The 25,270-nt window shown below is 40.2% G+C and overlaps 1 protein-coding gene across 3 annotated transcripts in view; it reads right to left on the minus strand.

The window, feature by feature from the left end:
• WDFY2 (WD repeat and FYVE domain containing 2) overlaps window positions 1-25,270 on the minus strand; it is a 174,538-nt gene that overhangs the window by 30,573 nt on the left and 118,695 nt on the right. For 2 of the 3 annotated variants that reach the window (XM_014851400.3, XM_070520612.1), the window contains exons 5-6: window positions 16,237-16,387; window positions 8,870-8,982 (exon numbers count right to left, since the gene is read on the minus strand). The exons of the other annotated variant lie outside the window; for it this stretch is intronic. In XM_014851400.3, coding sequence (XP_014706886.1) covers window positions 8,870-8,982; window positions 16,237-16,387 — 264 coding nt within the window. The remainder of the gene's footprint in view (window positions 1-8,869; window positions 8,983-16,236; window positions 16,388-25,270) is intronic. 3 annotated transcript variants of the gene reach the window in all.

Raw genomic sequence — 25,270 nt, forward strand, 5'->3', positions numbered from 1 at the left:
CTCTCCCAAACCTGCTCCACCTCCAAGTCAAGTTCCTGGCTTCAGTAAACGGCATCATCATCCACCCAAATGCTCCAGACAGAAACCTGGGAGCCACTCTTAGCCCAATGGCCAAATGCTGCTGACTCCTAATCTCCTACAGAGATCCTGAATCTTTCTTCTTCTCTCCATGCCCACTGCTATCTCCTCAGTCCAAACAAGTGTCACCTTTTCTAGGGACTCCAGCAGTAGTCTTCCTTCTAAATGGTCTCCTCACATCCATTCTTGTTCCCACTCAATCCACCACCCACAGCTGCCACAGTGATTTGTTAAAATGGAAACCACGTTAGTACACTGCTTAAACTTCATCACTGGTTTCCCAGTGCCTGAGAACAACATCCGAAGTTCTTAACACTGCCTCGAAGGTCAACCTGTATTCCTCACCCCTGGCTCTCCACACGGGCCATTTGACTTCATTCTGTTACTCACACTTTCCTGCTCCAGGCTTCATACCTGCTTCATACATGCAGTGCCTGGAATGTTCTCATCACCTGGGTAACTCCCCTTTCTCCTTAGGGTATATTTACACACCACTTCCTTGGAAGCCTCTCCTTAACTCTCCGGAAAAGGAGAGGCCCACTTGTACCGGCTCCCAATGCAGCCTACGCGTGCTGGGGCTTCACAGCACTCGCTACACTCATAACATTTTGATTAATTATCTGAAATTCCTGGCTTAATGCTAATATTTCATGACTGGAAGATGCAGAGGTCAGGCATTATGCTTGTTTTATTCACCTATGTAACCCAGCACTCATCATATGGAGAGCTAATGACTTGACCGACTCAACGAAAGTCCGCATCTACCGGATGTGAAAGCCTCCACTGTAAACAAAAATTGTTTTCAATTTAATGATTTGAACCTTCATATTTGCACTGAACTATGCCTGTCCTTGTTTTAGTTATTTTTATTATCGTTATATTGTTACTTTCAATAATTCTCCTAACGGTTAATGAACAAATCTGTTTTTAATTTTTCATTAAGTAGTATGCTTTGGCAGATTTACATCCAAGCCCTCCTGTTCCCAAGATGTTTATACTAACCAAAAAATTCTTACAAGTAAAACAAAACAAAACAAAACAATTTTATTGACACTATGAATTTCCAATGGTCAAAATCTGATTTTTTTCCTTTTGTTCAGGTCAGTGTATTACTTTTTGGTAGAAATACATTGTAATTTCTGCAGAAATAACCAAGAAATAAAACCAGCAGAGGGAGCAGAAGAACATAAAACTAGTTTCGTAAGTCCCCATGGATTAGTAAACGTTAGGTTTTTGGCCTCTGGGTACGACTATTAGGCCGATCCCAGAACTAACCCACATCTCCTAACACCTTCTGTACCGTAACAGGGAGTGACGGGTGAGCGGCTACAACTTCACACACATACCGAAGACTTGTCAGCTTCCAAGTTTAGATCTGGACTGATGAGATCCCCAAGATCACTCTGTAATGGATCTGGGTTCATCTTAAGTTCTTTGTTTGAGGCATAGCGGAGTGAGGAGATTAAACTAATCCTTAAAAAACCCCCTTCTCTTTTTGAATAGTATTAATGTTAGATAGTCCTTAGCTTTTATCTTACTTACAAGTTAGCAAGCAAACCTGCCATAGTTCCACGGATGCTGGTAGAAGGTATGAGACCCCTTGGTCAGAGACGAATGATAGTTTATCATTTACAGGAGTAACAGCAGCAAGAATGTTAGCATTTTATGCTGGTTCCTCAAGTCTCAATTTCCACAGGAAAACATGAAGAGAGCCAAAAGGAGCCCTGCATGGTGTGCAGAAGAACCCTAAACTTAGGGAACTCGAATCTCTCAAAATAGGCAGTAGGCATGCCTGCCCTTTGCTCCTAAGCAGACACATCCCTTTGAAAAGGGCATTCAGTGCCTCAATATGAAAAAAGTACAGAAATGTGAGAGAAAAGTCTCCCCACACAGAAACCCCTCAATTCTGTACTAACTTGCCTTCTGGCAAGTCTACCTATGAATACATCACTCCACTGGTCACTCTGATTCACCTGGGTGACGCAGGCTGGGATCAAATCTATTCAATCTGTCTCATATGTCATTTAATTAAGGCTACTACCTACAAGACTCCAAGCACGAGTTTAAGCTGGCCTACAGTACTGACCTTATCCATGACCCCCAAGGTCCTGGACCTAACCAGCTGAACAAATACAGCATCAGGGTCTACTTAGAAATCCAGTGGTTTTCCCCTTACATTTCCCCTCAGCCATTCCATGAGGCAGACAAATGTCACCCAGCTGGTGGCACACACAAATAAGACAGTCCCTCCTAAAACGAGGACTAGACTCAATTATTTGACCTGAACTGGGACTCCTAAGGTTTACCACCCATCTGGGAAGCCACACTGAAGGCACTGTCAACTTGTTGCCCCCCAACTGGTGAACATCTCACTTGAGTGGCCCAACAATTATAAACATTTTCTTTCCAGGGGCACCGTGAGAACCCTTGGTATTATACTTCTTGTACGAAGGCCAGGCATTAACTTGCTTCCCTCCCCAAAACCACAATAACTTGCACCTCAAGAGTGGTCATAAGAGGCTTTTGAGTATTTAAGAAAACACTACCAGTAGATCATGCAGCCCTCAGATATGTGTGGAGATCTCCACAAAAGGATCTACCTTGCTAATTCAGTGTAGCTTCCCAGAAAGAAGTGATCAGTGACACCACTTTAACCCTGGAAGATACTCCAGTCAGCCTCAACTCACTGGCCAGCGTGTGTTATGGATGACAGAACTGCCCTAGACTTCCTTCTTTGGCGGAGGAGGAATCTGTGCATTCTTTGTGTATCCATCTGTACCTGGATCAACGCCACAATATACAATAAGGACAAAGAAGGCATCTAGAACAGAATGCTTGAGTCATACATAGGTCAAGTTCTACACTTGATCACCTTCTTTTCTTGCTCTTCATTGCTACTAAATTGGAAAATGCTAACTCACTGCTATGAGTTGGCAGGAATGGCTACAAGAGTTTGAAGGCTCTTGCAGATGGTTTTGGATATTCAGATCATATGTGGAACCAGAAAGACTTCTCATTAAAGTCTGCTTCAGGAATTCATTAGACACTAAGTTGACCAGCCCATTCCATGTAAAAGCAAGAAAATTGAATATTGCCACTTGTGAGACATAGGCAAAAAGATTTCCAGTCTACTCTGTGGTTGTATTCAGCCACATAAAAGTATTTCTCTAAATTCAGTTGTAACTTGTGGATGTAGTTTTTAACTACAGTCATTTTTTTCCTCTATGAATAAAATAAAAACATTAAGATTTGGAAGAATTTCAAACTTGCAGTGGGGCTGGCCCGGTGGTGTAGTGGTTAAGTTCATGCACTCTACTTTGGCAGCCCGTGGCCGGTGGTTTGGATCCTGGGCATGGACCTACACACTGCTTATCAAGCCAGGCTGCGGCAGGCATCCCACATATAAAATAGAGGAAGATGGGCACGGATGTTGGCTCAGGGCCAATCTCCCTCAGGAAAAAGGAGGATTGGTGGCAGATGTTAGCTCAGGGCTAATCTTCCTCAAAAAAAAAAAAAAAAAAAAGTCAAACTTGCAGTGATGTATCCATTTCATCACAATTCAGTCATCCTAAAAAATTATTTCGGTATCTCAAATTTGATGTTGATGTTTGGAACTGGAGATATTTTAATTGATATTTTTAACCTATTCAATCAAGATAATGACTATACTGCTAAGTTGCTTAAAATAATAGAAAGAATCTTTACTGGCATTATCAGTAAAAGTGCTGTGTAATGTATCATATACTGATAAAGCCAGTAATGAACATTTTCTACTATTTAAAGTAAAAATAATGCCAGTAAAGAAATTAAGTTCCTTCCCAAAAGAAAAACATGGCATGCTTCTGGTTGGAAAGGCAGTCTTACACTCCCCATGCCTTTCCTCACGCAGCACTCACCGCTTGCAACTTGATCATATTCATACTATTTCTTTCAACACTAAGAATATTAGTAGGCTCATTATTGAGTTCCAATTCATTAGTGCTATCTCTTTATCCAGGTAGCAATAACTCTCCCTATTGCACATAACTAGTCGTCTGTCAGTACTGAGTCCAGCAAACTTCTTGTCCAGATTCTGTGCTCCAAAGATAGCAAGCGTATCTCCTCCATATGTGCAGAGTACGTAGGCTGATATGTAATGGGCACCACAGACATCAGTACACAATCACGCAGGTTAAGTGTACAGACTAAACTTGCCTGCTTAGGTTCAGACCCCAGCTGTGCCACCTAGTAAACTGTATGATCTCGGGCATGTCACTTGACCTCTCTGTCCCTCAGTGTCCTCATCTGTAAATATGAGGACTAAATGAGTTAATATGTAATGCACTTAGAACAGCACTTGGCACATAGTAGGAAGCACTATTTCGGTGTTTGATAAACCAATTAAATGAGTAATTTTGTCCCACTGTTAAGTGAAGCATCTGCTATCCTGTATCATAGCAATTACTCCTCTTCACTGTATGTTTTTGACACCGTGATTTTTAACATTACTTAGTAAAGAAATTTGGCTTTCTCTAAGAACAAAAATAAATAAATAAATAAATAAATTAAAAACCCCCTTCCCCAGGGGCTGGCCCCGTGGCCGAGTGGTTAAGTTCGCGCGCTCCGCTGCAGGCGGCCCAGTGTTTCGTTAGTTCGAATCCTGGGCGCGGACATGGCACTGCTCATCAGACCACGCTGAGGCAGCGTCCCACATGCCACAACTAGAAGAACCCACAACGAAGAATACACAACTATGTACCGGGGGGCTTTGGGGAGAAAAAGGAAAAAATAAAATCTTTAAAAAAAAAAAAAAAAAAAAAACCCCTTCCCCAGAATTGTGTCCGGCTGAGTTTGGGACATTCCAGGGTCCAGAATGGGCCTACCGCATAGGAAGAGCTCAACGGTATGTTCGAATCACTGTGGGATCTCTCAGACATCCCTGCTCTGGCTTTAAGTGACTGAGCTGTGCTGTAGCCACAGCGGCCACGGGTAGATACTACTGCCTACGAACAACAAGTTAAATATCTCATCTGCTACATTTACCTTCACGTTAGTTAGCGACCTTCCTGGGCCACGTCCTGTCTTCCTCAAAGATATTTCATGATGAAATCATATGAAAATGCTTTAACTTCTCTGAGAAAGATAAGACACAATGCCAAGGTGACATTTTATGTTAGAACTAACCCAGAAGATGTGAAACCCTTGGGCCACATCTGGCTCACCACACAGTGGTAAGAAGCAGCTATTTACCCCTGTTCTGACCTGGAGGCAGCAACACAGAACTCAGAGCACTCCCATCAGCCACCATATGGTGCAAGCCTGACCAGGAGAGCCAAAACGTCAGGCTGAAAGCCACCTCTGCCTACGCTGAATCTGGGAACTATCCAGGTCGTCACTAGGCCTGTGAGCTCACTGCCTAAATTTTACCTTGGGTCCATCCATTCCTCACTTTCCCATTACCACTGCTGCATTTCGAGGGACAGTTTCCTAGTTACATTCTCTACTCTACTGCCAGAACAATCTTCAAATCCAATCAGGTTAACTTCTTTGCTTAAAAACTCTTTGATGATTTCTCACTAACATCAAGATAATGCTCTCAGGGATTTGAACTAACTCTTTCTTCCTTTCTGGCTGCCCCCCACCTCATACTCAGTGTTGCAGTCAAAGAGAATTACTAGGAGTTCCCAAGAGAGCCCTGTGCTTGCAAATCACCATGCCTTGGACTATGCTGGTTTTCTCTGCCTGGATGGCTCTCTTCACTTCGCTCTCATGAACTCGACACTTACTCATCCCCAAAGATCTTAGGTCATGCCACATCTTCCCCAAGGAAGCCTTCCCTTACTAACTCCCACTCCTGTTCAAGATAGGCGCCCATTCTGTGTTCTTGGAAGTGCCTGGTGTCTGCTTCCCCCGCTGCCTTTGCCACCGTGCACTATAATTACCGTTTAGCTTCTGTTTCTCTCACTGGGCTGTGAGGAATTTGAGGACAATGACTGTGCCTTTTATTTCTGTGACTGGGAGTAGTGGCTGAGATCAAGCAGACTGAGCAAAGAGCGTAAAGAGAAGAGGGTCCAGGACAGAACCCACAAAGGCCACAAAGGAGAAGAGAAAGAGCAGTCAGAGACACAGAAGAAAACTGGGAGAGAATGTGTCACAGAAGCTAAAGGAGGGCAGTTACAAGCAGGAAGGAATGACCACAATGTAAAATGCTGCTGAAAGGTTAAGTAGGACATGGTTTAAAACATGTCCACTGGATTTAGCAACCAGCAGGCCACTGGCCATCCGGGGAGTGGAGTGACAAGCCAAATTGCAGGAGGCTGGAAAGCAAATGGGAGGTAAAGAATTTGAAGCAGCTGGGGAAATGATATTCCTTTAAGATTTCCTTTATCATATTGTTGTTTGCTACAACATGAAGATTATGCTAAGTGAAATAAGCCAATCACAAGACAAGAAATACTATCTGATTCCACTCATATGAAGTCCCTAGAGTAGTCAAATTCATAGAGACAAAAAGCAGAATGCTGGCTGCCAGGAGCTGGGGAAGGGAGGAGTGGGGTGTTAGAGTTAAATGGGTATAGAGCTTCAGTTTTGCAAGATGAGAAATGTTCTGCAGATGGATGGTGGTGGCAGTTGCACAACAATGTGAATATATTTAACGCCACTGAACTGCACACTTAAAAATGATTAAAATGGTAAATTCTAGATTATGTACATTTTACCACAATTAAAAAAAAAAAGAAAAAAGAAACATTGTTGTTAAGGAAATAAGATGGAGGGGCCAGCCCCGTGGCCAAGTGGTTAAGTTCAGAGGCTCCGCTCAGTGGCCGAGGGTTTTGCGAGTTCGGATCCTGGGCGCGGACATGGCACCGCTCATCAGGCCACTCTGAGGCAGCATCCCACATGCCACAACTAGAAGGACCCACAACTAAAATATGGTCTTTGGGGGTAAAAAAGGAAAAATAAAATCTTGAAGGAAAAAAAGAGAATAAGATGGAAATTGCTACAACAGGACACGGATTGAGAGAGTTTCTGTTTGTTTTTTAACAGAGAGGCAAGAAACTCAGGCATGTTAAAAAATTGAGAAGAGTGAGTTAGTCGAAAGAGAGAAAAAGGGAATAACTTTTGGTGTGGAGACCTTGAGGAGAATTAGCCTGGGGCCAGAGGACAGGAGACTCCTACCTAGGCAGGAGGGCAAGAAATAAGGAGGGGGGTAGAGGAAAAGTCTGTTGGGAAGGGAATATAAGGTGGGCAAGAAATAAAATCTTTTTAAAGGCTTCTATCTGAGAACTCCTATTTTTCTTTGAAGGAAGAGGCTGGGGAGGGGAGGGCTTGGAGAGGGCAGTGAAGGTCTGAGGAAGCTGACGAGGGGAACGGGAGGAGGAGTGCACCGAGGACTCGCAGAGGAGTCCGCGGAGGTATTTTGAGTCTGGACTGGAATGGGTTTGCAATGGTAATGATAATCTAAGTCTTGGGTGTGGCTTGGGGCAGACCCAGGGGGCGCGTGCACAAGGGTGTGGAGAGTCTGAATCACAGACAAGTCTCACCAAGAGGAAGGACAAGGGAGCCCTGAACTGAGAACGCTGGGCAGCAGGTGGCTGAAGTGACGCACTGCTGGGAAGGAAGGGAAGATAGGGCAGAGACACTGGGGAATGAGGGATCAAGGATCACACTCCTCAACAAGGGCAAGAGCAGGTGGAGTTGGAGTAAGGATTTAGGGAAGTGAAAGACTGGGAGAGTGAAGTCAGCAGTGTAACACAGAAGTTTAAGATTCCTGGGCAGTTCTGGGTCCCTGCCAGGCCAGGCTTGGCCAGGGTATAGGTGGCTAAAAAGAAAAATTCCATCAGGAAAGACCTGGGTCCTATCCACAGGAGATGCTTCTATGTGCTCTCTCCCAAAGGCACAGATCATTAAGACGATCTTTTATGAACCTTTTCCCCTGGATTCAATTTTCTCTTTACTGCATTCCTTTTTTTCCCTTTAGGAAACCCCTTATGATCTAGGTACTATCCCATTTTACATCCTCATTCACCTACTTTTGTTCATATATGATGTCTAAACTTAATATTAATTTAGTTCTATACAAAATCATGGGTTGGTAATCTGCAGAAGACACAAAAGCCCATTAAGATCCATATAAACGCAGTGACTTATTTTCCAGGGTCAACATCACATATTAAAAATACCAGCAAAAAATTAGTGATCATCATCTATTCAAGTCTTTCAAAAGCTAAGTGTGGATATTTATATTATCTTGCTTAAATTACCCTGAGCAGACCAGTAACATAAAGGGGTCCTCCGGTTTAAACTGAGAAGAGGCCAAAAGGAAGGAAAGTTAAAGAGGAACTTGGGACTTTCATGTAGCCTCGCTACCCATGGTGAACTCAGTTTTCATTTCATTTGTGTTGAAAGTCGAAGTCTGTCTTGCCCACCATCTTCTTGCTCCAAAGATGGCAAGGACAGACTAGGCAGCTGTCCCTTTGGCCTTCCGGGGTTTGTGCACTTGCCACATAGTCTCAAACAATGTCTCATTGACATGTGCCAACACTGGCTTTCTCCAGTGCCACATGACAAAGAACCAAATCACCAACATTTTCAAATAGATTCGTTCCCCTTTTGCTTGGATTGATGTAGAAAATTTTTGACATTATATCTTACTGAACCGTTCTGAAATCAGTTAAGTGTAACGTGCATCTTTGCACAAGCCCAGAGAGTACTTTGCCACTTTCACAACATGTCATCCGAACATCAGAACATGCAGCAGGTGATGTTTCACTGGGAGAGCAGCACATGGAGACTCTGCTTTCAGTCCCACCTGTATGTCCTCTGAATGTTGTGACCAGGCTGCAGTTTTCTTGCTCCAGTTTGAGGATGGTTACTTGGCCTGAGTGGTCACCAATAAACACATGCCGGGTTTCAACATCAAATCTATCATGTAGGCATTAAGGACTGTTTCTCAAAATTGAGTGGATTTACAGAAAAAAAAATAATAAATAGATAATAAATGTAACAAGAAATGTACGGATCCCATAAGAGGAAAACTTGGATACAATGCTGAAAGATACAAAAGTGGACATAACCAAATGAAAGATACAGTATTATTGGATAGTAAGACAACATGATAAAGATGTCAATTCTCACAACATGAATTTATAAATTTAACACAATCCCTACAAAAATATCTACATTTTTTTCCTAGAGCTAGATACATTAATTTTAAAGTTCATAATAGAAAAATAAATAAGCAAGAAGAACCAAGAATACTCTGAAAATAATAATAATATGGTAAGTGATAGGAGGAGGTTAGCTTACCAGATAGTAAAACATGTTATAAACTCTCTGCAACTAAAAGTGTGATATTGGCAGATAAGTAGACAAATGGAACAATGGAACAGAATAGAAAGTCTAGAAATAGACCTAAAAGCATACAGAAATTTAGCACATGTCTGCTAAAGGTGGCTCTTCAAATGAGCAAGGAAAAGATGGATTAAAAAAAAAAAGATGTTGGCATAAACTGGATACTCATGTGGAAAAATAAAATAGGATCTGTATTACAAAATTCCAAATGAATTAGGGATCTAAATGTAAAAAAGGAATGTAAGTTTTAGATGGGAAAGTTCCTCTATAACTTGGAGTAGAAAAATTTATTACTCAAAATCACGAACAACAAATACCATAAACATAGCCAAAAGACAAACTGGAAAAAATATTTGCAACTTAAGTCACAAATGACCCAAATCCCTAATATAAAAAGAGCAATCAGGAAGAAAAAGACCACAGACCTAACAGAAAAGGGGGTAAAATATATGAACGGATAGTTCAAAAAGAAATGAAAATGGTGCTGTGCAAAGAAGAATTAACCTAGCAGGCCTGACTGCTGTCCTTTGAAAGGCTGCTGACAAGGCTGGTGTGGCATCTGGGAACCTGGATTTCAAGAGAGTTCCCAGGGTTAATAGACAAGAGTGGCTCACTGTCCCTTAACTGTACAAACAATATGGTTTATGCCAAACACGTGTTTTCCTTCTGCGAGTATGGAATTTTGGTATATGCCAGGAAGCGGCTGCCTACGTGACCAGTCTCCAGTAAAAACCCAAGGCCCTGAGTCTCTAGCGAGCTTCCCTGGTTGATAATGACCAGCAGTCCTACTCCTAGAGATCCATCTCAGAGATACACTGGCAAAATTACAAAATGACACATGCCTGAGGCTATTCACTCTATTATTTTAATAGCCAAAGTTTGAAAACAACCCAAAGTCCATCAAAAGGGGACTTACTGAATTAAGGATGATACATTCCTGCAACAGAATATTATGCAGTTGGGGAAAAACAATGGAGATCTCAATACCTTAGCAAACTGAGTGGAGTAATTTCCAGGATACATTATTAAGTGAGAAAAAAAGCCACGGTATATAAGAGTTTACATGCTACACTATCTTTGTGTAAGAAAGGGAAGGGGAATATAAATATAAGTGTGTGTGTGCTTATATTTACAAAAGGAAGCACCGGAAGGATAAATCAGGATCTAACCAAGTGGCCGCCTAGGGAGAAGGGAGAAATGAGCCGAGGGCACAGGGACGATCATGAGCCTTCTCTCTTGTTATATAGTTTCCATTTTGGAATCTTGTAACTATTTTATATATTAAAAATATTCATAAAATTAGAAGAAAAAATCTCCCAAATTGACAACCAAGTAAAACGAATGAACCTAACTATCAAATTGGTGATATAACCACAAAGTTAATAGAATTATTTCAAGTGACTTTAAAAAACATTATTTTGGCTGAACATCCTTGGTAGAACATATTCTAAGGACAAAGAAAACTATAGAGAAATCTAAAATCTCATTCAATGGTCTTGTTATTAAAATATTGCTATTATTATTTTGAAACAACTTCAATATACCATAGGCTAAAGCAAATAAGGAATTACATCAATGTTTGAAATAAGAACCAAGATTTTCGGTCCAAGATAAAAGAAATCAAACACAAAAATGAAGTAAAAACCCTATAATGTTAAATTTGAATTAGAAATATGTGAACTAATGATTTATTTTCTTTTGAAAAATACACATAGCTATCTCTGAATACTATTCCTTACTAAAGAAATGGTTGATTTCAGCTGCAAGATGAGCTTAAGACATATGACAAAAAGAAAGTAGCACTCAAAGGCTAGTGGGTTGTATTAAAAAGATATAGAAGCCAACATGATGAGGCTCTTAAGGCCAAAGATGGGACAATATGAGCATCAAAAAAAAGTGACAATTTGGGGCCAGTCCCATTGCCGAATGGTTAAGTTTGTGCGCTCTGCTTTGGCGGCCCAGGGTTTCACCGGTTTGAATCCAGGGCGTGGACATGGCACCCCTCATCAAGCCATGCTGAGGCGGCATCCCACATGCCACAACTAGAAGAAACCACAACTAAAAAAATACATTACTACGTACTGGGGGCTTTGGGGAGAAAAAGAAAAATAAAATCTTTAAAAAAAAGAAGTGACAACTATTGAAATATACTGAATATTTTATTAAAAAAACAAACAAACCCTAAGAGTTTATAATAATGCTCAAAACCAAAAAAAGATCCCTATAGGAGGTAACCAGGGCACTAAATCTCTACTCTGAAAATGAACAACTAAAGAGAAATAATTAAGAATTTATGTTGCTTTTCCTGTACTAATTGTATTTCAGGGTAACCAAAGAGCCCTAGTTAACGATGGAAAGTTTTACTTTATAGAAGAATTCCAACTAATACATGTGGAAAAAATGATAGGATTACAAAATCACCATTTTGCAACCCTAATGAAAGAACGGGTTCAGGCAAAGACCAGTAATGCATGAAACCATTAAATGAAAGGCTGATGGGGAGGGCTGCACTGCAGGGACCTGGCTGTTACCATCTGAACCACCAGTCAACCTCTTGAACCAATAGAAGGGCGACAGCACGCCACTATGAGCTTCCTGCTGTGAGGCACCATGAACCACACAGCACAGCTACCAAGCGTTCTTACCAAAAATTGAATCTGAACTGAATCAAGATTTTAGAGGCAACTTTCAGTTTACAGAAGAATTTGGGAGAAGGGTAGGGAGAAAAACATCTTAAACAACATCATGAGAAAGCAGAGACCACTTAAGACCGTGGGGCTGTCTACAGGAGAATTGACTCAGTGCCTCCAACTAGCCACAGCGGCATAAAAAACAGTAAAGGGGGTCTTGGCTCTAGATTGAGAGATTTAGGAGATATGACAAGCACATCCGATGTGAGGACTTTGTCTGGACCCCACTTCAAACAAACCTACTGCAAAAAGCCATTTTTGACACAGTAAGTGAACCTGAAAATAGATCGATTATTCAACAATATCAAGGAGTGACTATAAATTTTTAAGAGTAATAATAGCATTGTGATTATTTTTAAAAGGCCCATCATTTTTAGAGTTGCACAATGAACTATGTAAAAATGAAATGACAAAGTCTAAAATTTGCTTTAAAATATGTCAGCAAAAAGAGAGAGAAAGCAAAAAGGGATAGAAGAATCGACAGTGGAGCTGAGTAATGGGTATATGAGTGTCCACTACACTCTTTTCTCCAACTGGTGCCGATTTTGAAAACTTTCAGAATAAAACACTAAAAAAAACAAGCGAAGGAGAACAAGGCATAACAAATTTTTCCAGTCTGAAGAACAAGAGAGAAAAGTTATACTCTCCTAACAAGTTATCAGATACATGTAAAACGATATTAAGATTTATACGGAATAAGTTCACCTCAAATTTATCTTGATTAATTATACGAACACAGACCAAAAAACAGACTCAATCTAATACCTACAGTCTTTACAACTGCAGGTAAATAACAGCAGTCAGTAAAAAATATATGAATGTAACAAAGGCTATTTGGAAGACGGCTGAAATAAAATTATAGTACACCCTCAAAGTCAGAGTGATTGGCATTAGGCATATGAGGAAATAGGACAATCAAGATAATCTTAATAGCTTTTCAGTATTCTTTCCCTGAATAGGAATAGATCTAAGAAACTACTTGGTGGAAAGATATTCCACTATATAGGGTGACATCTTGGAAATATCTCCAACATGAATAAAATCTTAATATGAAGACTACCTGAATTATTTTTGTGAAAGCATGAAAAAAGTGATCAAAACATGGTCAAATGAAAAGACTGAAAGGTGAGGCTAGATAAAGTATTCACAAACTTAAAGACTAGCAAGTGAAGTGGGGAAGGAAAACAGTTCTATTTCCTAACATCAACCCGCCACGGGACCTTTGGGAGACACCTCCATTCTGCTGGGTCTAGTTGTGCAGAGTGCTAGCTGAAAGATCAGAACGCCCAAGTTCTAATCCTCATTCTGCCAGGTCAGTCAGGTGACCTCGAGAAAGGCCCTTAAGCTTTCCAAGCCTCTCTGAACCTTGGTTTCTACATTATGCAAATTAAGAATTAGGTCTTTTGGTTTTTACTGCACATTATTACTTGGATACTGAACGAAGTAACATTATGTGGAAGCAGCGTGTAAACTCTCAGGAAGTGCAAATGTCAGAAAATCTCTCTCCTCTCCTCTTCTCTCTCCTCTCTTCCTGATTGTTACTTAGTATTATAGTTCCCCACTTAATATTTGAAGCTTCAGATCTTTAGCCAAAGCAATCAAAGATTTTGAGGTTATTCAGAAATTGATAGTTCAATTTGTGAACTGGTCACAGTCGCTTTGTCCTCCTTTGCTTCTCTACTTAATTTTGGTTATTTTCATTGCGGATTTACTTCTCTGCTAAGAGGCCTGAAAGAAGAGAAAAAAGGCGGAATTCAATCTGGCTTATTCTATCACTTGTTGGCTTGGGTGAATGACTTGGCGGTGGAGACAGGAGAGAATCAGTTCATCTGTAGAAGTCTCTTATCTTTGTACGTCACCAGTATCCACTATGAAGAGAGATAGGGGTAATATTATTCTGGACATTTTATATTTTTCAACAGCTCTTCCTCCTTTCCTTATCACTACAAAAAAAATCCCTATAAGTACGGAAGGTGGCAGAAAGAAGAGAAGGAGAGAGGTGAGGGTGGAGGGTTCCCATGAAAAAACCTGTTTAAAACCTGGATGTTAATGTGAACCCTAACACTGTATGGGTTGCCTGTTAACAATCTGTGCACCAGGCAGCTCTGAGAAAAAAACCTCCAGCCTTGCAAAGTCATAGGGTTCTCGGTTGAGAACCTCTGGCAAAAGCAGTGCTGTCATGCCACCCGTGTGCAGCACTGGAAAAATGCCAGGGATACATATGCTCCCACAAGGGCTGGCACTGTGGCTCCAAAATTGGAGCTAGAGAGGCAGAGCTGGTGGAGGTGAGGGAATCTTCTGGAAGGGCCTGTCCCTGTATTATTGCAGCTATGCTCCACCTTAATAGCAAGGTTGGACTGGATGGTCATTTACACTGGGGAATGAAGCCAAACGCTTCACACACACACAAAATCTTCTGATATCCAATCACGAGATTTTTTTTTTGCTTGGTAAGCCACACGGTGTGGCCAAAGGAAACAGGTTAAAAACTAGGATGACTTTCGGAGATGCCTGAGGAGAGGAGTCAAAGACTACCACAGCCAGGAAAAGTTTAACTCTGTGTAGATGTTTTTTGTTTTTCATTTTCAGATAGTTTAAAAAGTAAACTTCTTAAGGGCAAGATCTGCATCTTTTCTATACTCCTAGGCTTGGCTAGGGATATAGAAGCCAGCATAGTCTGCACAATTATTTTGGTCTCATTAGTTCTGTTCTCAAAGGGGTAATGCGATATAATGGGAAAAAACAGCTGTCTAAGGCAGAAGACCTGGATTCTGGTGGTGCTTTTCCTACATACCAGGTGGGTGGCAGCAGTTAAGGGCCACGACCTTTTCTGGGCTTCAGCTGGCTCATCTGTAAAACGAGGAGTTGGACTGGATGATCTCCAAGGGCTTTCTAATCTTAATATTATAAGAAATCATTACTCTATTGACAAGAGAGCTCACATATTTCAATTCAAGCATTATGCACGTCTGAACTGGCTTTTAGAAAGTAGACTTTGGAGTTTCTTTTATTAACAGGTGGTACCACCCTCTCCAAGATAAGCTGATCTTGCTTTCCATTTCTTATCGCCCTTGCTTCTGGTCTTCCTGGTAACTTGCCACTTTTACAACCTTCCACAATGGCCATTCTTAGTTTCTTCATCTTGCCCTTCCAGTGAGGAAAATAAGAGTGAATTAGCCTGTACACACACAAAATTACAGTGCCTGCCACACGTCCATAAGGAAAGAGCAAAGCACTTTGTCAAACTGTCGAGAATCACTGAAGAGGATTTTACAAATATGAAACAAAAATTTGAAAGCAAGTCGTAAAACAATTTCTTCCTGCTTTTGCTGACAAGTGATCTGTTTCCACCTATATCCTCATTTGTCAGAAGGTGGAGAGAGATTCTATGATTTTTAAACTAAAATCCCAGGGCCCTTTACTCGTCAGAACGGTAGCACCATCCACACGGGCTTCACACTTGTCAAGCCTGTGCTTGCTGGAGCCCGGTGGGCCAGATGTGAGGCAAACTCAGCATGAGAGGGCATTCACATGGAGCACATGGGCCCTGGAGACTTGGGAGATAAGAACTAATATCAATCTACGTATCCTAGAAGTCTTGTGCCTGGAACAAAGGCTGTAGCATTACCGTGTAGACATCACCCAACCTACTCTGGTTCTGGCATGGTAGCCTTTCAATAAATATGTTTAAAATGAACGGGAATTCTGTGGTTCTTCTGCCAGGCACCAACGGGAGTGTTCACAACCTTAATATCTATGTAGAAATTACTTCTGTACAAAAAGAAAAGATTGTATTTTGGTGATAGTTTTATCTCCATGTTCCATAATTCTTCCTGACAGCTGAGGCTCACAAATCTGGGCTGTGTCCTGTCTAGATGTCAGACTTCATGTCACAGGAGACCCCTAACCTGCACAGCAGGGTCTCTTATTTTAGGTAAAATTACCTCACTTTACTCCACCTACACAAGGACTCATGATGACTTGAAGGTTAAGGAAGTCTATGAGCATCTTAATCAGCAGGGCAACTCAGCAAATAAAACGAAAAACTTTCAAGTTGCACATACCCAAAATTTTCAAGAAAGAAAGAAGTCAACAGCTAGGTTCCCACCAAGGGATTTTGTCTAGCAAAGGATACTGCAGGCCTGAGGCCACAGCACTGGTGCGATAACCTCCCAGGCGATGCCCACTCTCGGAGCAGTGCCAGGCAAACTGCTTGTCCTGTCCCGTGCTCAGCACCCACTCCAGCTCCAGCACAAACAGGATCATCGTCACTCTGCTCTGATGCGCTAAAAAGTAAGAGACAAGAAGACAACCGATAAAGTATGCTAAAGGAGGAAAAGCACGACCTGCAGAGATGCATTACTCACCTCTCCCCACCCCAGAGTCAGGTGAATGGTAATGACAACCACTACAAACACAGGTTAAAACAGTGGTTCTCATCGGGGGTAGAGGTTTGCCACTGCAGAGTGGCATGTCTGAGTTTCTATGTGATTTTTTGAAAAACCTATCCATTTCCTCCCACTGCTCTCTTTCTTTCCCACCTGCACCAATCCAAAGATTTCTATCACAGAGAGCTCCCATTACTGAAGGGCCTGCCTCTCTCAGACATGTTAGAGCTGCTAGAGAATGCCAGATTTAGTGTGACCACAAAACACATTAGGAACAATGTTCTTCTTTTTTTTTTTTTTTGGTGAGGAAGATTGCCCCTGAGCTAAAATCTGTTGCCAGTCTTCCTCTTTTTGCTTGAGGAAGTTGGTCCCTGAGGTAACATCTGTGCCAATCTTCCTCTATTTTTATATGTGGAATGCAGCCACAGCACGGCTTGATGAGTGGTGTGTAGGTCCACACCCGGGCTCCAAACCCATGAACCTTGGGCCACTGAACAGGAGTGCGTGAACTTAATGACACACCACTGCCAGCCCCAGGAACAATGTACTTATAATAAAGTCACGGGGTCAGTTTATGTGAGCTTAAAAAAAAAGTAAACAGCATTCCTGTTCTCTTTTTGATGAAATTTGACTTATAAACCCACAACAAAGTTCTATAAGAAACTGAATGTTAGGAAAGGAGGGCAGAAATATCTCCAAGTGCCATATAAAAGAATGAAACATCCTTTATGTCAAAGTATACACGTATATCATAATGAGAGCAAATTTCCCAGGGTTGCTCATATCCAAAGGCAACACCATAACAGAACTATTGCATCACACAATTTCAGAGTTAGAAGAAACAATTCATGTCATCTATCCCATCTCTCTATTTTACATATAGGCAAGCTGAGGCACAATGAAGTTGAGTAGTTTGGCTAAGGTCTCATGGCTTCTCAATTACCACATAAAATCAACAAAATATTTGCTTTCTTCTTACGTAATTCTGGGGGGTGAGGTAGAGGGGGTCTGTGGCCACTGAATAGAGCTGACTGGAATAAACGAAGATTGATATCCTGGAACCAGAATATCACTGGGCCCTGTGCCCAGGAGCTGGCAATCTGGTGGGCAAGAGTAGACGTATCACGAGTATCTCGAGGTGATAGAGAAGACATCAGTTTCCCATCTTGATCATGAAAACAGGGTTAGACAGTATGGATGGATCTTTGCAGCTCTACTGGCAAAAGCAACATTGTCTGCCAATTTCTGAGTGTCTAACAAGTGCCAGGTACTTAAATACATTCTCTCACTCAGTCATTGTAATGACCCTGTAAGGTGGGTGGTTTCCTCATTTTACAGACACAACCCAGCCTTGGCAAGATGGCCCTTTTATTTTTATTTTATTTTATTTTTTGCTGAGGAAGACAAGCCCTGAGCTAACATCTGTGCCAATCTTCCTCCACTTTATATGTGGGTTGCCACCACAGCACGGCTGATGAGCGGCAGAGGTCCATGCCTGGAATCTGAACCTGTGAACCCTGAACTTGCAAACCCAACCTGTCAAAGTGGAGTACGCTGAACGTAACCACCACACCACCAGCTGGCCCCAGGATGGCCCTTTTAGATTGTCTACCAAACAATACAGTCAGAACCACAGTGAACACCCACATGACAGTCATTTCACCAAATGACTAGGGTTTAAAATCTGGTATTTGAAGCACAGAGAATCTAAAGGGATATAGAAGGGGTATAATACTATGTCTTCTCTACAGTAAATACCTGCCTTTCAGAGTATCAGCCACTATTCAAGATCAAAACATTGTCTTTACAAGGCTATCATTACCCTGATACCAAAACGAGACAAAGACAGCACAAAAAAAGAAAATTACAGGCCAATATCCCTGATGAACAAAGACCCAAAAATCCTCAACAAAATATTAGCAAACTCAATTCAACAGTACATTAAAAGGATCATACACCATGACCAAGTGGGATTTATTTCAGGGAAGCAAGGATGGTTCAATATCCACAAATCAATGTGAGACACAACATTAACAAAATGAAGGATAAAAATCATATGAACATCTATATACATACAGAAAAAGCATCTGACAAAATTCAGCATCCATTTATGATAAAAACTCTGTACAAACTGGGTATAGAGGGAATGTACCTCGATATAATAAAGGCCATAGATGAGAAACTCACAGCTAATATCATACTCAATGATGAAAAGTTGAAAGTTTTTCCTCTAAGATCAGGAAGAAGACAAGGATGCCCACTCTTGCCACTCTTATTCAACACAGTATTGGAAAGTCCTAGCCACAGCAATTAGGCAAGAAAAAGAAATAAAAGGCATTCAAATCAGAAAGAAGTAAAACTGTCACTGTTTGCAGATGATATGATACTATATATAGAAACTCTAAAGACTCCATTAAAAAAACTTTTAGAATAAATGAATTCAGTAAAGTTGCAGAATACAAAATTAATACACAAAAATCTGTTGTGTTTCTATACGCAAATAACAAACTATCAGAAAGAAATTAAGAAAACAATCCCATTTACAATTGCATCAAAAAGAACAAAAGACCTAGGAATAAATTTAACCAAGGAGGTGAAGGATCTGTACATTGAAAACTATAAGACACTGGTGAAAGAAATTGAAGAAGACACAAACAAATGAAAAGATATTCTGCGCTCATGGATTGGAAGAATTAACGTTCCTAAAATGTCCATACTACCTAAAGCAATCTACAGATTCAGTGCAATCCCTATCAACAGTCCAATGGCAGTTTCCAAAGAACTAGAACAAATAATTGTAAAATCTATGTGGAACCACAAAAGAACCCAAATAGCCAAACAATCTTGAGAAAGAAGAACAAAGCTGGAGGCATCATTCTCCCTGATTTCAAACTATACTACAAAGCTACAGTAATCAAAACAGTATGGTAGTGGCATAAAAAACAGACACATAGATCAACAGAACAGAAACAGAACAGAAAAGAGAGCCCAGAAATAAACCCATCATATATTGTCAATTAATTTATGACAAAGGAGCCAAGAATATACAATGAGGAAAGGACAGCCTCTTCAATAAATAGTTTTGGAAAAACTGGACAGCCATATGCAAAAGAATGAAACTAGACCACTATCTTATACTATACACAAAAATTAACTCAAACTAGGTTAAAGATTTCAATGTAACACCTGAAACCATAAAATTCTTAGAATAAAACATAGGCAGTAAACTCCTAGCCATTGATCTTAGTGATGTTTTTTTTGGATCTGACTCCAAAGGCATGGGAAACAAAAGCAAAAATAAACAAACAGAACTACATGAAACTAAAAAGCTGCTGCACAGCAAAGGAAACCATCAACAAAACAAGAAGGCAACCTATGGAATGGGAAAAGATATTTGCAAATCATATATCTGATAAGCAGTTAATATCCAAAATATATAAAGAACTCATACAACTCAACAACAAAAAAATGAACAACCTGATTAAAAAATGGGCAGAGGCCCATCAACTGATGAATGGATAAAGAAGATGTGGTATATATATGCAATAGAATACTACTCAGCCATAAAAAAGACAAAAATCATCCCATTTGCAACAACAGGGACGGACCTTGAAGGTATCATGTTAAGTGAAATAAGCCCAACAGAGAAAGACAAACACCATATGATTTCACTCATACGTGGAATATAAACAAACACATGGACAAAGAGAACACATTAGTGGTTATCAGAGAGGAAGGGGGGGCATAAGGGGTAAAAGGGCACTTATATATGATGATGGACAAATAATAATGTACAATTGAAATTTCACAATGTTGTAAACCATTATGACCTCAATAAAAAAAAATGGGCAGAGGATACGGACATTTTTCCAAAGACGACATACAGATGGCCAAGAGGCATATGAAAAGATGTGCAACATCACTGATTATCAGGGAAATGCAAACCAAAATCACAACGAGATACCATCTCACACTGGTTAGAATGGATATTATCAAAAAGACAAGAAAGAACAAGTGTTGGAGAGGATGTAGAGAAAAGGGAACCCTTGTACCCTTTTGGTGGGAATGTAAATTGGTGCAGCAACTATGGAAAACAGTATGGAGACTTTTCAAGAAATTAAAAATAGAACTACCATACAATCCAGCTTTTCCACTTCAGTGTATCTCTCTGAAGAATATGAAAACACTTATTCAAAAAGATACATGCACCCCTACGTTCAGTGCAGTATTATTTACAACAGCCAAGATATAGAAATAACCCGTGTCCATCGATGGATGAATGGATAAAGAAATTGTGGTGTATATATACAATGGAATACTACTCAGCCATAAAAAAGGAAATCTTGCCATTTGCAACAACATGGATAGACCTTGAGTGCATCACACTAAGTGAAATAAGTCAGACAGAGAAAGACAAATACCGTATGATTTCACTTATATGTGTAATCTAAAAAGCAAAATGAAGAAACAAGCAAAACAAAAACAAAACAAAAACAAACTATAAATACAGAGAACAGATTGGTGGTTACCAGATGGAAAGGGATTGCAGGGTGGGCAAAATGGGTGAAGGAGCTCAACTGTATGGTGATGGGTGGTAAGTAGACTCATGGTGATGATCACTTTGTAGTGTATACAAATGCCGAATTACAATGTTGTATGCCTGAAACTTACACAATGTTAAATATCAATTTTACTTCAATAAAAAAACAAAAACAAACCAAAAGATGTGACTTCTTGGAGAAACTCCTGAAGATCTTGTTATGTCTGTGTCATTAAATGTTCAATTCAAGTTCTACCAATGATGGAATAAAAACGGACTCTCCAATGGATCCAAGTGTACACAAGTCTATTTCAGGCAGAAAGTGCCTCCCAGCACTTTGCCCCTTTTTCTCATGAGGGGCCTTTGACCTTCTTTCTGTCACTTTCCCAGTTCAAGGAGATGACAGTATTCCAGAAGATAAGGGGGTTTAGCTTTCTGAGCTGCCATCATGTGTCAGAGGAGGAGACAGAGCTCACAATGTTAAACGACTTGCTCAAAGCTACATCACCGAGTGACGAAGCTCCAATTAAAACCCTAGCCTCTCTGCTCAGGTTGGTTCTCTTTCTCCCTGAGAAACTGCCTATGATTACTGAGAAAACAGCCAAACAAAACCAATCCTGCAGACGCAAAGCACATACTCTTTCTAAGGTGACAGAATTCTTTTATTCAAAAAGAAACCTTTTAAAGACACATACATATCACTAAGCTTTAGAAACCTTGGCTTGACGTCTGGCTATACTTCTTGGATAGGAGTGGTGAGAAAGGTCATTCTTGCCTTGATCTTGATCTTAGGGGGAAAGCATCTAGTTTCTCACCATTAAGTGTGATGTTTGCAACAGGTTTTTTGTAGACATTTCTATATCAACTTGAAGTTCCCCTCTATTCACAGTTTGCTGAGAGTTTTTGTCATGCATGGTTGTCAGATTTTATCAAATGCTTTTTCTGCATCTAGTGATATAATCATATGATTTTTCTTCTTCAGCCTTTTGATATGACGGATTATACAGATTTTCCAATGTTGAACCAGCTTTGCATATCTAGAATAAATCCCACTTGGTCATGGTGCATAATTCTTTTTACACATTGTTGGATTTGCTGGTATTTTTTGAGGATTTTTACATCTAAGTTCACGAGAGATATTGGTCTGTAGTTTTCCTTTTATGTAATGTCTCTGTCTGGTTTTGGAATCACTGATTGATTTTTTAAAAATGTTTTCTGAGATAAAATTCACCATTTAAACCATTTTAGAATGTATAATTTTGTGGTTTTTAGTATATTCACAACATTGTGCAATTATTATGGAAAATGTTCTATTTCCAGAACATCTCCATCACCCCAAAAAGAAACCCATAGCCCCAATTCCCCTTTTCCCTGTCCCTGGGCAACCACTAATTTACGTTGTCTTTATGGAGTCTCCTATTTTTTGTGTTTTGAGGAAGATTAGCCCTGAGCTCACATCTGCTGCCAATCCTCCTCTTTTTGCTGAGGAAGACTGGCCCTGAGCTAACATCCATGCCCATCTTCCTCTACTTTATACGTGGGATGCCTACCACAGTATGGCATGCCAAGCGGTGCCATGTCTGCACCCGGGAACCAAACCGGCAAACCCCGGGCCACAAAAGTGCCCCGGAACGTGCGCACTTAACCACTGCACCACCGGGCCAGCCCCTGGAGTCTCCTATTCTTGACAATTCACATAAATGTAAGCACACAATGTGTGGTCTTTTGTGTCTCGTTTCTTTCACTTAGCATGTTTCTGGGTTTATCCATGTTGTAACGCCTATCAGTACTTCATTTCTTTTTTTTTTTTTTTAAGATTTTATTTTTTCCTTTTTCTCCCCAAAGCACCCCGGTACATAGTTGTATATTCTTCGTTGTGGGTCCTTCTAGTTGTGGCATGTGGGACGCTGCCTCAGCGTGGTTTGATGAGCAGTGCCATGTCCACGCCCAGGATTTGAACCAACGAAACACTGGGCCACCTGCAGCGGAGCGCGCGAACTTAACCACTCGGCCACGGGGCCAGCCCCAATACTTCATTTCTTTTTTATGGCCAAGTAACATTTTGTTTATCCATTCATCCTTCCAGGGACACTTAGGCTGCTTCCATGTTTTGGTTATTGTGAATAATGCTGCTATGCACATGGGTATACAAATAATCTGTTTGAGTCCCTGCTTTCATTTCTTTTAGGTATAAACCTGGGATAAATCTCACGGGTTGTGATGTGTTATCCTTTTTATATATTGCTGAATTTGACTTGCTTAAATTTTGTTTAGGTTTTTGCATCTATTTTCATGGGGGATGTTGGCCTATAGACTTCTTTTCTTGTTCTGTCTTTGTCTAGTTTTAGTATTAGGTAAAGGCTGACTTTGAAAATGAGGGGAAAGTCACCTCTTCAATTTCTGAAAGAGTCTGTGTAGAGTTTGTATTGTTTCTTCCTTAAATGTTTGGTAAAATTAATGAGTAAAGCCATCTGGGCCTGGAGTATTCTTTGTGGAAAGGTTTTAATTATAAAGTCAATTTCTTTCACAGATATAGGGTTACTAGGGTTATCTATTTCTTCTTGAGTGGGCTTTCAGTTTGTATCTTTCAAAGATTTGTTCATTTCATTTACACTGTCAAATCTATTAGTATAAAATTGTTCAAAATATTTCTTATTATCCTTAAATAGCCCTAAGAACCTATAATAATATCCCCTCTCTCATTCCTGATATTGGTAATACGTATCTTCTCTTTTTTTTTTCTTTTCTGGTAAGTCTGGCTAGAGGTTTATCACTTTTATTATCTTCTCCAAAAAAAAAAAAAAAAAAACCCCAAAACTCAGATTTTGGTGTCATTCTCTATTTTCTCTTTTCTATTTCATGAACTTCTGCTATGATCTCGCTTCTCTTCTGCTTAGCATAGCGTTCACTTGTTCTTCTCTTTCTGGTTTCTTGACATAGAAGCTAAAATCACTGATTTGAGACCATTCTTCTCTTCTAACATAGGTGTTAAGTGCTATAAATTTCCTGTTAAGTATTGCTTTAGCAGCATCCCATAAATTCTGATACATTGTGTTTTCATTTTCATTCAGTTCAAAATACTAATTTCTCTTGATTTCTTCTTTGACCATTGATTATTCAGATGTAGGTTATTTACCTTCCTAACATTTGGGGATTTTCCAGAGAGCTTTCTATTATTGATTGTTGTACACTGCATGACCTGAATTCTTCCAAATTTACTGAGACTTGTTTTATGGGCCAGAATATGGTCTACCTTGATAACGTTCTCTGCGCATTTGAAAAGAATGTATATTCTGCTTTAGTTGAAAGGAATGTTCTACAGATGTCAATTAGAGCAAGCTGGCTCTGTACTGTTCAAGTCTTTTATACCTTATTGATTTTCGGTTTACTTATTCTACCCATTATTGATTGATCAATTATTAGAGAGGAGTATTAAAATTTCTGACTATAATTGTGGATGTGTCTATTTTTCCTCCTAAAGTTTCATCAGGTCTTGTTTCATGTATTTCAAAGCTATCTTTATTAAGTGCATAAACATTTAGGATTTTTATGCCCTCCTGAAGGACTGACCCCTTTATCATTATGAAATGATCTTCTTTATCCCTGGCAATATTCTTTGCTCTGAAATCTACTTTGACTAATATTAACACAGCCACTCCAGCTATCTTTTGACTAGTGTTTGCATGGCCTATCTTCTTTGATCCTTTTATTTTTAACCTATTTATGTCTTTATATTTAAAGAGCACTTCTTACATGTAGTTTATATCTGGGTCTCCCTTTTTCACTCAATCTGATGGTCTCTTTTTTTTTTTTTTTTGAGGAAGATCAGCGCTGAGCTAACGTCTGCTGCCAATCCTCCTCTTTTTGCTGAGGAAGACTGGCCCTGAGCTAACATCTGTGCCCATCTTCCTCTACTTTATATGTGGGTCGCCTGCCACAGCGTGGCTTGATGAGCGGTGCCATGTCCACACTCGGGATCCGAACCGTCAGACCCTGGGCTGCCGAAGCAGAATGTGTGAACTTAACCATCAAGCCACCGGGCGGGCCCCTGGTCTCTGCCTTTTAATTGGCTTTAGATCATATACATTTAATGTAATTAGTGATAACTTGTTAGGCTTAAATCTCTCATCTTGCTATTTGTTTTCTATTTTCCTGTGTGTTCTTTTTCCCTTTCCCTCTTACTATTTTGGAGGGGCAGGGTTAATTCAGAACGATTTTATGATTCCATTATATCTCCTTGC

The sequence above is a fragment of the Equus asinus genome, chromosome 11 (genome assembly GCF_041296235.1).
Source record: "Equus asinus isolate D_3611 breed Donkey chromosome 11, EquAss-T2T_v2, whole genome shotgun sequence".
NCBI lineage: Eukaryota > Metazoa > Chordata > Mammalia > Perissodactyla > Equidae > Equus > Equus asinus.